This window comes from Euprymna scolopes, chromosome 13, assembly GCF_053919585.1.
Source record: "Euprymna scolopes isolate OS-2025 chromosome 13, ASM5391958v1, whole genome shotgun sequence".
Taxonomy (NCBI): Eukaryota; Metazoa; Mollusca; class Cephalopoda; order Sepiida; family Sepiolidae; genus Euprymna; species Euprymna scolopes.
In genome coordinates this window covers 15,739,572-15,753,207 of record NC_136494.1, presented here as the reverse complement: position 1 = coordinate 15,753,207, position 13,636 = coordinate 15,739,572, and the positions used below count along the sequence as shown (strand labels likewise).

General features: G+C 30.7%; 1 protein-coding gene across 1 annotated transcript in view; it reads right to left on the bottom strand.

Annotated features, from left to right (window-relative positions):
• The window catches only part of LOC145291944 (protein lev-9-like), a 1,240,163-nt gene that overhangs the window by 329,221 nt on the left and 897,306 nt on the right, over window positions 1–13,636 (bottom strand). Inside the window, exon 11 of the mRNA XM_080137869.1 lies at window positions 4,032–4,058. Within this exon, the coding sequence (XP_079993995.1) occupies window positions 4,032–4,058 (27 nt within the window). The remainder of the gene's footprint in view (window positions 1–4,031; window positions 4,059–13,636) is intronic.

The following is a 13,636-nucleotide window of genomic DNA, read 5'->3' as shown; positions in this document are numbered from 1 at the left end:
GTTATCTTATATATATATATATATATATATATATATATATATATATATATATATATATATATATATATATATATATATATATACTAGCAGTTCAGCCTGGCTTTGTTCGGGCCCTATGTACTGTTCTTAACTTTATGTGCATATATATATATATATATATATATATATATATATATATATATATATATATATATATATATTAAAAAGTTTGACTCATGTCCAGGTAACCTACATCTAAAATTTCAAGTGTATAGACTCAAAATTAGCAGAGAAGTCTGGTTGAGTCTGCAAACGTCAACTCTTTCAACTTTAACCTATTGGCAGGCACATTTTTGCCTAAAAACTCATTAAAAAGCTTGCTGCATATCTGAATACCCTTTATGCAAAATTTCAAATGTTTAGACCCAAAATTGGCTGAAAAGTTTGCTAGAGACGGCAAAGGTAAAATCTTTTGAACTTTGACCCCTTGGCGGCCACGTTTTCGGCCAAAAATCGATTAAAAAGCTTGCCCTATGTTTGAATACATTTTATGTAAAATTTCCAAAGTTTAGAGCAAAAATTGGCTGAGTAATTTGGTAGAGACCGCAGAGGTTAAATTTTAAAAAATTTGGCCTTCTTAACATTTATTGTTTTGGGCTCAAATGAAATTAAAAGGTTGGATCCATGTTCAAGTAAACTGCATCTAAAATTTCTAGTGTTTAGATCCAAAATTGGCAGAGGAGTTTGGTAGTTTTTAAAGGTCAAATCGTTGAACATCTAATCTAACAATAATAATAATATTATTATTAAAATTTAATGTAACAATAATAATAATAATAATAATAATAATAATAATAATAATAATAATTAAAATTTTAATATTATTGTCACTATTAATGAACAACAACGATAATAATATTCAGGAGACTAACTACAATATTAATTAAAATATAACAGCCAAATTTCTGGCCGAAAACCGATTTTTCGAAATCTCAATACCCTTTATGTCAAATCTCGAGTCTGTAAACTGAAAATTAACAGAGTAGTTTGGTAGGGAAATGCACACAAGTGTGTGTATAATCAAGTAGAATTAAAGAATTTAGATAGATTCTTTATATAGAGATTTAAGAAGCTCAACATGTGGGGTGGAGCATAACAAAATGAAATATAATAAGATAAAGTGGATATATGAATGTATTTATTAGTTCAATAAGGAGAAACAATCCTCCATTTTCTAGACTCCTAATCCTTTAAGCCTTCCATGAATTCCTCTTTTAGAACTCACCCCACTTTAGTCACCCCTTCTCCCCTCAAAATAACCCTTTATTTATATAACGACATTTCTTTTGTTTTTTATGATTTACATTTCATCTATCTTGTTTTATTCTTATTTATCATATAAAGTTTTGCATAGGTTCGAATACTCTATATATTAAGTTTCATGTCTGTAGACCTAAAACTGGCAGAGGAGTCTGGTAGGCAATTTTTTTTAAAACCAATATATATACGCATACATAAATATATAGAGAAAGAGGTTTGTGTTTACTATAACCGTTTTACCCAAATGTTACACAAGTATAAATCATGTAGAATACTTGCATGAATATAATTACACGTAGTAGTTAACTAAAGATGATCATCCCATAAGAAAACCGAAAAAAACTAATAAAGAATTAATGAAAATGAATGTTTAAAAGAATATGCAAATTAGCTAAATCTTTTGCAGATGAATGCAATTCCACGACCTATATATAACAAAGCTGTATTTTCTTTTTAAATAAATAGAAAAAAAGGTTTTTAATGTGAATATTAATATATAAAAAAAAATTATAAAAGTATAGATTCTTTCACAAATTCTTATTACTCCATCATGTTTTATGAATTTATCCGGACTCAATCTAAATATCCTTTGAACGTTTGCACTTGTGCATTTATCAAATATTATGCAAAATTGATTCACTTCAAATGTTTCAATTTACACACTAATAATATCTTGCTAATATCTTTACTCTGAAGAAAAAAAGATAATGTTTGAAACACGACAGAATAAAAAATTTTTCTAAATGTTCATTAGGTGCTCCTTGTCGAATAATAAATTTTTGTAAATCTTAATATACAAAGTTTTAATATACATACTCCAGAATGTGGCTTGGCATATAAGGAGAAAGACATCTCGGGTTAAAAGGAACTCTCTTTGCTGTCATACACGTTATATATATATATATATATATATATATATATATATATATATATATATATATATATATATATATATAATGGAGATGGTAATTAATAAAAACTGAAGAAAGTGCTCAATACTGTTGTAGAGCAAATATGCGTTTTATTTTTTATTACCGTATCTTTCTGTTAAGTTACATTATTATTTCGGCTACTCGCCCCCCCCAAAAAAAAACGGCCGAGTAGCCGAAACAATAATGTAACTTAACAGAAAGATACGGTAATAAAAAATAAAACGCATATATATATATATATATATATATATATATATATATATATATATATATATATTAGTGTTATCTTTGACCAAAATCAAACTTCTTTCTTTAATCAGAATTTTTCGATTATTGATACTTACCAGACACACTGTCTGATACAGAAACTACGTAAGAACACCCCCAGGCACATCAAGTACCGTCGGGAGAAATTTCAAAAATCGGCCCAGCCATTTCCGAGTTTATATGGAACACACACACTAACACTCACACAGTTCCTTTTATATAATAGTAGAAGATATCATGAAATTGATTTTGCATATTTGCTCTATAAAAGTGACTGGTGCAGATAATTGGTACAATTTTGAAATTATTAATTTCCAATTTATTTGAATCCGCGCTTGACAAAAGGGAAAAATAAAATAAAAAACTATTGATTTAATTTTTTTTTAATTATTACAACAAATATTGGGTAAAATGGAGATATTTTCTTGAAAAAACAAAAAAAAAACAAAATATTTTTGCTATGCTATTCAAGACAAAATCTTTTTGCAATGCTATCAAGACAGAAAATTAAAATAAAAATAAAAACATTAATGATCTAAATCAAAGTACATAAATAAGCAACAAAACAACATTGAGATACATATTCATGACTATAATGACAACATCGATAATGAAAAAGACAATAAGGAAATAATAATCATGACTAACAATAATAATGTTATATTGAAACCATATGATCATTATTGTCATTATTTAGTGATAACAACAGCAAAAATAATCATTAGACTAACTAGAATAAAATTAAAATGATAATAATAATTAGAATAAAATTAATAACTATGAGAAAACATAATTATTAATCTAACAATAATAATTATAATTATTAGAATAATTATCATATTGAAACTATATTAATATTATTGTCACTATTAATGAACAACAACGATAATAATATTAAGTAGACTAACTACAATATTAATTAAAATATACAATGAAATAAAATCAAAGTAATATAATGACAGTAATTAGAATAAAAATAATAAATATAATAAGTAGAAATAAGTGACGATGATGATTATAATAATTGTTATTATTATAATAGTAATCATTAGTATAGCAATAATAATAATTATTATTATAATAATTAATAATAATTGTAATAATAATAATACTAATTATTATTATAATACCTATAATTAGAATTGTCATATTAATAATTATAATTATAATAATAATAACAATCAAAATAACATAATTATAATATAAAATAATCATAATCATAAAAGAGTGAATAATAATAATGATAATGATGTGGCTACTACTAATAAAATACAATATTCATACTACTACTAAAAGTAAAAAAAAAAAAAATAATAATAATAATAGTCAAAATAATAAGCAAAATGCAAAGCTGCTGCAGACAAAATAAATATTGGGTTGACATCAGTGTAAAACTACAAAGAAAGAAAACTGTGTCTTGTGAGCCTAACCAGAATCATACTTGACTTGTCTGGTTGTCTGTAGGCAAAGGTGCTTCGGCTAAACACGAGGGAAAACACAACAAAACAGGACTGCATTTACATTCAAACTGACCTGGGGATATCCTACCTCCTGAATCCTCTGAAGAAAAAAAAATTAGATGAAAAGAAGAGTAAAAAAGTTTTGAAATATTTATTGGCAGTTTTTGTTTTTAATTCTTTTTTTTTTAATGCATAAAAATTTCATTTTTTTTAAGTTGTTTTTTAAGAGGTAGCGTAATTAATCAAAATAATTCAGAGACAAAAATGTTTTTATTATACAAATATGTGGTTTATTTCAAAGTTTCAGCATTTACAACCGACAATTACCAAATCAGAAATTCAAAATAGAGTCATCAATTTAAAGTCAGTCGTCTTCACAATAACACCATATATGTGTCGCTTTTTCTCATATATATATATTATACTAGCAGAGGGGCCCGGCGTTGCCCGGGTATTTGGAGATGTATGTTGAGCAAAAAAATAAAGTGGTAATTTTTTTTCACTTTGACCCCATCATGGCCCCTTAAAATTTATTGTTTTTGGCTCAAATTAAGTTATTAACTTAGATCCCTGTCCAATGATTCTATAACTAAAATTTCAAGTGTTTAGAGCGAAAATTTTCGGAGGAGTTTGGTAGAGTTCTCAAAGGTCAAATCGTTGAAGTTTGACCCCTTAATCGCCAAATTTCTGGCCGAAAACCGATCATATAGATTTTCACAAATCTCAGTACCCTGTATTTCGAGTCTGTAGACTAAAAATTTACAGAGTTATTGCGTAGGTAAATGTACACACAGAGATACACACACAGACAGACACTTTCACACACACACACACACACATATATATACAGTGATGATCATATTTATTGGCACGGTAAAATAAAAGTTAAATTTTGTCTAATAAATTCTAAAAAAGGGATTAAATTAAAGAAAATAACAAAGTATATTATGTATTTTTAACTGGCCTTTCCGATGCAGCAATCGGATTTTAGAAAAAATAAATAGCAAAGGAACAACAAACATAATTGCAAAAAACCCTTGTTCAAAATTATTGGCACGATTTATTTAATAATCAATTGTATAGCCTTTGGCCTTGATTACCTTCCTCAGTCGCTTTTCATAGTTTACAACCAAGTTGTTGCACTCTTCAGTAGTAATTTTAGCCCATTCTTCCTGACAATAATCCTCCAATTGAATAAGATTCTTAGGCTTCCTTTGCATTACCCTCAATTTTAATGTTCTCCATAAATTTTCAATTGGATTAAGGTCTGGGCTTTGTGATGGCCACTCCAAAACATTAATATGATTGTCCTCAAGCCATTTCTTAGTCAGTTTAGCCGAATGCTTTGGGTCATTATCTTGCATGAACCACCAACGACGACCAAGTGAGAGCTCTTTAGCAAAGTCTTTCAGGTTTTTATCCAATATTTTAACATAATCTTCCTTTTTTATGCTACCTGTGACCTTAACAAGTCGCCCTGGTCCAGAGGCAGCAAAGGATCCCCAAAACATCAAACTGCCTCCACCGTGCTTCACTGTGGGTATGGTGTTCTTAGGCAGGAAAGCTTCGCCAGATTTTCTGTAAATATAAGACACTTTATTATGGCCAAATAACTCTATTTTCGTTTCGTCAGTCCATAGAACACGTTTCCAGAATGCAACATCTTTATCAATATGACGTTTTGCAAAGGCTAGCCTTGCTTTCAGGTGCATAGGCTTCAATAAGGGAGTCTTTCTCGGACGACATGCTTTTAAACCAGCTCTCTTCAAATCTCTACCAACTGTATGTCGAGATACATTCACTCCAGAGGTGCTCTGTTCATCAACAATCTCCCCAACAGAGATCCTTGGGTTTTGTTTTACTTGTCGAACAATTTTCCGTTCATCTCTTGGGGAAAGAATCCTTTTTCTCCCTCTACCCTCTAAACTCATAACGTGGCCTTGCGATTTGAACTTGTTTATTATGGCTCTAACAGTGGATTTGGGAAGGTTTAGCTTCTTTGAAATCTCATCATAGCCCTCCCCATTGGTATGGCATGCTACAACAAGCTTCCTGACGTCTTCGCTGTGTTCCTTAGTTTTAACCATGGCGATTGAAAATTATAATTTAGTCACTTATAATAGTTTAAATAAATCGCTATCTAAAAATTATCTGAAAAAAAATTATTCACTGAATTAGCGTAAAACAAGCATAATATGGCTATAAAAAAGTTCAGAAAGCACGTAAACCGGAAATTGATTGATATTATACTGATACTAAAAGAAAAACAAAGCCGTGCCAATAATTTTGAACGAGGGTTTTTTGCAATTATGTTTGTTGTTCCTTTGTTATTTATTTTTTCTAAAATCCGATTGCTGCATCTGAAAGGCCAGTTAAAAATACATAATATACTTTGTTATTTTCTTTAATTTAATCCCTTTTTTAGAATTTATTAGACAAAATTTAACTTTTATTTTACCGTGCCAATAAATATGATCATCACTGTATATATATATATATATATATATATATATATATATATATATATATATATATATATATATATATATATCGTTTGCTTTTGCTATGTATATTCTTTTTTTACCTCTTTTTACATATATGGTGTTAGTTCACTATAATGCAATTCTCTCTCTCTCTCTCTCTCTCTCTCTCTCTTTATATATATATATATATATATATATATATATATATATATATATATATATATATATACATATGCCAGATAAAAAAACACTCTAATGGGATGTAAAAATTCCGAAAATTCCGAAAAATGATCTCGTAGAAAAATAATTACAAGTAAAATTAAAATTTTTCAAATTATAGAATTTTATTGTATTTGATAAGCTTCAAGAAATTTTTAAAATCTAGGGGAGATAACTACAGTCTATGATTTTGTAAAAAACATAATTGCAATCCACAATTACAAAAAAGAAAATAGCGCTAAAATCCATATTTTTTGTAAAGAAAAAATAATTATAACAGTTCTTTTACTCAATCATATTTTTCATAATTCTTGGAATTTTTACTAATTTCGATATGACACAAAAGTAATCACTCGTATTATTATATATTTTTTTTTACCTTAAATGTATTTATTTGAAATCACATTAGAGTGTACAAACGCCGAAATATTACACTATTTCAAATAATTACGGCGAATATTTTGGAATAAAAGATTCATATTCAGATATTTGAAAGCGAAACACAAACAACTACATTAAAATAAAATATCCAAAAGAAAAAGAAAACTCAGATTGAAAAAAGACATTTTGAAAAAGTTCATGAGACGTTTTTTTTGTTGTTGTTGTTGTTTTGTATATATATATATATATATATATATATATACATACATACATACATATTTATATATATACCATTTTTTAGTATATATACACACAGGCGGCAAAAAGAATGTCTGCATTTGTAATTTTTTCAAAAACTGCAAATTTAAGCTAAATTTAATGTAACTGTTTAAACAAACCATACCTCATTTGATTGGCCTTTTATTCTTCTTTAATTTTACCTGATCAACAATTTGAAAAAGTTCATGAGACGTTTTTTTTTGTTGTTGTTTTGTGTATATATATATATATATATATGTATATATATATATATATATATATATATATATATATACCTACATACATATTTATATATATTCCATTTTTTAGTATATATATATATATATATATATATATATATATATACACACACAGGCGGTAAAAAGAATGTCTGCACTTGTAATGTTTTCAAAAATTGCAAATTTAAGCTAAATTTAATGCAACTTTAAACATTTGATTGGCCGTTTATTCTTATATAATTTTACCTGATCATATTTGACTTTTAATTTAAAAAAAACAAACTTTCAAATTGCGGAAGCAAAAAGAAAGTCCGCACAATGGAAAGTTGTTATTTAAATGTAACTGTAGGACATTAATGCAACACAAATACAACAGGAACACAATGAACTAGTTAATATTCAGTAGCATAGCCCTTCCTTGAATTAGACTGCAGCAATCCTCCGGGGAAAGGGCATCCCACTTTTCTTTATTTTTTGTCTAAAGTTTTTGAAAATTTTAATTTTATCATTGCGTATCTCTTTCTTGATTTAATGCCATAGGTTTTCGATAGGATTGAGGTCTGGAGATTGTGCTGGCCAATCCAAACATGGAATATCATGCTCTTTCAGGAACCTCTTGACATTGCCAGCTGTGTGAATGGGAACATTATCCTGCATGAAGATGGGATTATTATCCAAATCTCAACCAAAGTAGGTAGAAAATACTCAGTCAACATATTAATGTACTTGGTCTGTGGCACTATTCCTTTGTGCCACTGTTTCTAACACACTCTGCAGCATGGACGGGTGGTAATTTGGCCATGAGCATAGAGATACAAAGAAATCCCTTCCCATAATTCCCTTGCTATCTTTCTGTCTCTTTCCTGCACGACCACCATGATGTGAGGACGCATATTCTGTCTCTCCGTAAATGAGGGGGGGGGCACCCCCTCCCTCAACACTAGTTAGGGTAGTTAGCTTTGAAAAGCCTATTGTCCAGTTTTAATTGTAAAAATTAATTGTAATATGTATTTCTATATATATTTTGTAAAATAAAATAGTTATACCTTGTGTATATTACAATTGTGTCGCGTGTCGTTTTTCTTGTGTCTGCCATGAATGCCTTGATAAATATCTTAAGTCGAAAGGCGGCACTGAGGACAAAGAGATGAAGATTCCAACCAGAATGCCACCAGGGTGAAGAGATCATCTTGAGAAAAGAAAGGAGCCACACCCAGATCCAACATCTCAGGTATGATTTTCTTCTTACTACACAGACCCTAATGACTGGCTCATCTTCATATCTTCATGAAACCGCTTTAAGACATTTACTATAACACGTCTGTCGGTCACACCTCAGTGACCGGCTGGTAGTGGTATAAATGATGCGCTATGACCAGGATATATTGTTTGCCAGCATGGAAATAATTTCGACCCTTAACCCACCGCACAACCAAAAATAATGGCCACTAGACAAATCGAATAAAAAAAATGGTCCACGGTCTTTAAAAACGGAAAAAACTGAATATTTCAAGCAAAATTAAAAAAAAATGGCAGACCAGTACACACGCGCACAAAAAAAAAAACGCACTCAACAAGAAAATCAGAACCTGAAAAAAAATTGTCTTGCACCTACACAAAAAAAAAAAAAACAGTTACAAAAGATCGATTAAAAAAAAGAGTATTGAAAAATAACCCTTCGAAAAAAAGTAAGAAGTGTGTCCTACACAAAGGAAAAATACAGAGACAAAAAGAAATTGTCTCTAGTATATGCAATATCTCTTTCTCTCTCACGCTTTCTCTCTTTCTGTCTCTCTCAGGATATATATCTATATGTGTGTATGTCTATGGATCTTGTTATTACATGAAAGAAAAAGAAAAAAAAACCTTCAAACACGAAGCTCGAAAAATAAATTTAAAAGATTTAAAAGAAAAAAAGGATACCTAACATTTTTTTTATCTGATCTTTATTTCAGGCTTATAAAAATATAGGACTTTTTAAAAAAATTGCTTTTGACTTTGCAAATGTAAGAACTTTGTATAATTTTAATGACTTTTTCAGTGGGATTTGAGAAAATGGAACTTTGTTTCGGCACTGTGTTGCATGAACAGTTAATATGTCCTTTTTCAGGTTAGGTAACAATTAACGCTGAAACATAAGGGGACTTTTTTTGATTTGATAATGTTTTTTTATTGATTTTTTTTGTCTGTTAAAAAAAGAAAAGAAATGAAAGAAAAAGATCATTACTAAAAATTTAGATTACATAATATGAAAGTTTTGTGTGAGAATGGATTTTACAAAATTATTCAAAATAAGATTGTTTTTCTATTTTGTTATTTTTTTAAACTGTAGAACTGTTTAAGTCTACGTGTCAATCATTTGTTTAAAACAATGGCCGCACATGGGAAAGATAAACGAAGATGACCTCGTCATGGTGTTTGTGAGGGTGTTGAGGGATGGGTGGGAGAACAACGCTAGCTGCCTCTCTCTCTCTTCTTCTCTATCTCCCTCTCTCTCATTCCCTTACCTGTTAGGGTCTGTGAGGACGAGAGAGTGACTTTTAAAATTGTCGATTTTTTTTTTGTTATTACGTAATGATATTATGAGGGTGGTGGGGTGTGTAATGGCATCGCTCTGTCTCTATCCCCTTCTTTTCCCCCTCATTCTCTCTCTCTACTCTTGCGTTTTAATAATTGTATAGCTAAACCCCCATGGCTGATTGCAGGAGGGCCTATAATAACGAATTAACTTGGAGTTTTTTAAAATTTTTCTACCAAGTTTAAAGAACAAAATTATTTATGCTTCGTTAAATTACATTAAATGATGTCTTCAATTGTTTTTTTATTAAAAATAAAAACAGAGACAATTATTCAAACAGAACTTGAAGTACTTTTTTGAAATCTTCGAGTGTTTGCAAAAGCCAACTGTTACATGATTACGTTAATTTTTCAAGAGTTCTCTGAAATTTTCATAGTTTTTTTTAAAGAAAAATTATGCTATTACATTTCGAATATTCTCTGAATTTTTTATAATTTCTAAGGAAATATTATTTGACTAACGAAAGAAATTTTCCTGAATTCTAGATTATTTTTAAGGAAGAATTATTCGAGCGAATTCTTTAATTGAAGGTTTATTTGAAATTGGACCGTATGATAGGGGTCCTTGAAATATTGACTGAGGAGTATATACGTAAAATTGAATTAATTCTTAAGAAGAAAAAAGATTTCCCCAGTCTAGAAAGATCTCTCTTTAATTGAAACTTTAATATTTTCGAGCTGTTAACTATACAGAACTGGTCGTTAACTAATGTAACTCCCAGGTGTGGCGGGAGTTTATTAATTCGAAATAATCCTTGTGAGTGAGTTTAGGAAAAGAGTTGCTTTTAAATAATAAAATAATTACTTTGAAAAAAAAAAGTTAATTAACGTGAAAGTTTCTGAATTCGAAATGACCTTGATAATGGTCTATAAGAAGAAATGATTTTTAAGAATCAATTAAATAACTTTAAATGTACACTGAATTTTAAAAATAATAATTACGAAATGAAAAAGTTTTGGGATGTCTCTGAATCTCATTGTGAAGGGTAAATTGATTCAAAATGAATTTTCTATGATCTTTTAGGAAGACTAATTTTAATAATGAACCAAATGTTTGGAATAATTTTTGAATTGTATTACGAAAAATGGGTCTATTCGAAGTTTATGACCTATTGAGAAGATTGTTTTTAAAATAATGCGAATTACTTTGGGAAGAAGTTAACTAACATAAATTGATTTTAACGATGAACCAAATGATTTTTAAATTTGGGAATGAAATTTTAATGATCTTTTGTTAAATCATTTTTTTAGAAAAATACACATACTTTTTAAATGTACCCTGAAATTTGGGGAAAAGGTAATTATGAATGTAATAACTTGTAATGCGTTTGCATTGTGTAAACAAATTCTAATTGTGACTGAGCTGCTCTGAAATGATTTTTTAAAAAATGTCTTCTTTTTTTAAGAAAAAAAAAATTGTTAACACTCTATTTCATTGATTTAATGTATACCAGGTTTCTGAATTGTTTATTTTTAATTTTTTTGCCCTAATTGAGTATTCTAACTCATGAAGGCTGAGTGCCCTTCTTAATTAATTCTTTATATAATTAATAAATATTCCGTAGTGGATAGTTTTTATTGGTCGCTCGGCGGCAGACTCCTTGCTCTAACAGAATTAAATTGGATTAGAACCTCTGAAGACCGAGGTTTTACTAAATCTATATAGGTCGGCGTGATGAGGTCACATAACCCCGACTTATTTAAAATACATTATGCTGGTTGCTGAAGAGAGCGTAAGTCCAGTAACTAAAGTAATAACTTGGAATACATATAGGTCGGCGTGATGAGGTCACGTAACTCCGACTTGGTTAAAATACATTATACTGGTTGCTGAAGGGAGCGTAAATCCAGTTACGGAAATAATGTTATGCAGACTAAATTAAAAAACGTATAGGTCGGCGTGATAAACTCACGTAGAATCCGGCTTAGTCAAATACGTATAGGTCGGCGTGATAAACTCACGTAGAATCCGGCTTAGTGAAATACGTATAGGTCGGCGTGATAAACTCACGTACAATCCGGCTTAGTCAAATACGTATAGGTCGGCGTGATGAACTCACGTAAAATCCGGCTTTGTTAAAAAATATTATACTGGTTGCTTAAGAAAGTGCAAATCCAGTAACTGAAATCATGAGGTCATTGCCTCGATGGAGGGCGAGGATGATTACCCTCTCTGGTATTTGAAGCAGTATACCAGTCTACCAGGAGCCTGGTGGAAAAAAATAACTTGCTTCACTGAGTTCCTGATGGAACGTAGAGCATGGGGACATTGATTGCTGACGGCCGGTTGACGCACCATTCACGGAAAATTAGGGACTTCTGAAATTTATGAATACTCATGAATTTCGGATTGCATAGGGAGGGATGTGGCACTATTTCTTTGTGCCACTGTTTCTAACACACTCTGCAGCATGGACGGGTGGTAATTTGGCCATGAGCGTAGAGATACAAAGAAATCCCTTCCCATAATTCCCTTGCTATCTTTCTGTCTCTTTCCTGCACGACCACCATGATGTGAGGACGCATATTCTGTCTCTCCGTAAATGAGGGGGGGGGCACCCCCTCCCTCAACACTAGTAAAAGTAGTTAGCTATGAAAAGCCTATTGTCCAGTTTAAATTGTAAAAATTAATTGTAATATGTATTTCTATATATATTTTGTAAAATAAAATAGTTATACCTTATGTGTGTTACAATTGTGTCGCGTGTCGTTTTTCTTGTGTCTGCCATGAATGCCTTCATAAATATCTTAAGTAGAAAGGCGGCCCTGAGGACAAAGAGATGAAGATTCCAACCAGAATGCCACCAGGGTGAAGAGATCATCTTGAGAAAAGAAAGGAGCCACACCCAGATCCAACATCTCAAGTATTATTTTCTTCTTGCTACACAGACCCTAATGACTGGCCCATCTTCATGAGACCGCTTTAAGACATTTACTATAACACGTCTGTCGGTCACACCTCAGTGACCGGCTGATAGTGGTATAGGTCGAATTAATTCGACCTTGCAAGCGAACTATTGCCCCTGAACCATTGATACTAATAATGCCCCACACCAAAACTAGACCTCCACCACCTTGCAGCGTTGAAACTGAAAACCTAGGATTAAATTATTCATCTTGCCTCCGATGACGTACTGCCTACCATCGCTGCCTAGCCTATTGAACTTACTTTCGTCGCTAAAAAGCCTTTTTCACCAATATGAAGAGTTATGATCTTCATTGCATCTGACGAAGTCCAAACGGCGCTTTCTGTTCTTTACAGAAATCATTGGCTTGCGTTTTGCAACATATCCTCGCAAATCAAATTCCTTTGATCTGTTCTTGACAGTAGAAAGAGAGCACTTTTTAACAAGATTACATTGTTGTTGGATTTGGGGAGCTGTTTCAAATCTGTTTCTTAGGCTGCGGATCTTGATAGCATTCTCTTCCCTGTCAGAAGTAACTCTAGTGCCACCAGATGTAGAGGCATCACGAACACTACCGGTGTTTTGGTGCTTTTGCACAGTCTTTCGTACCGTTTT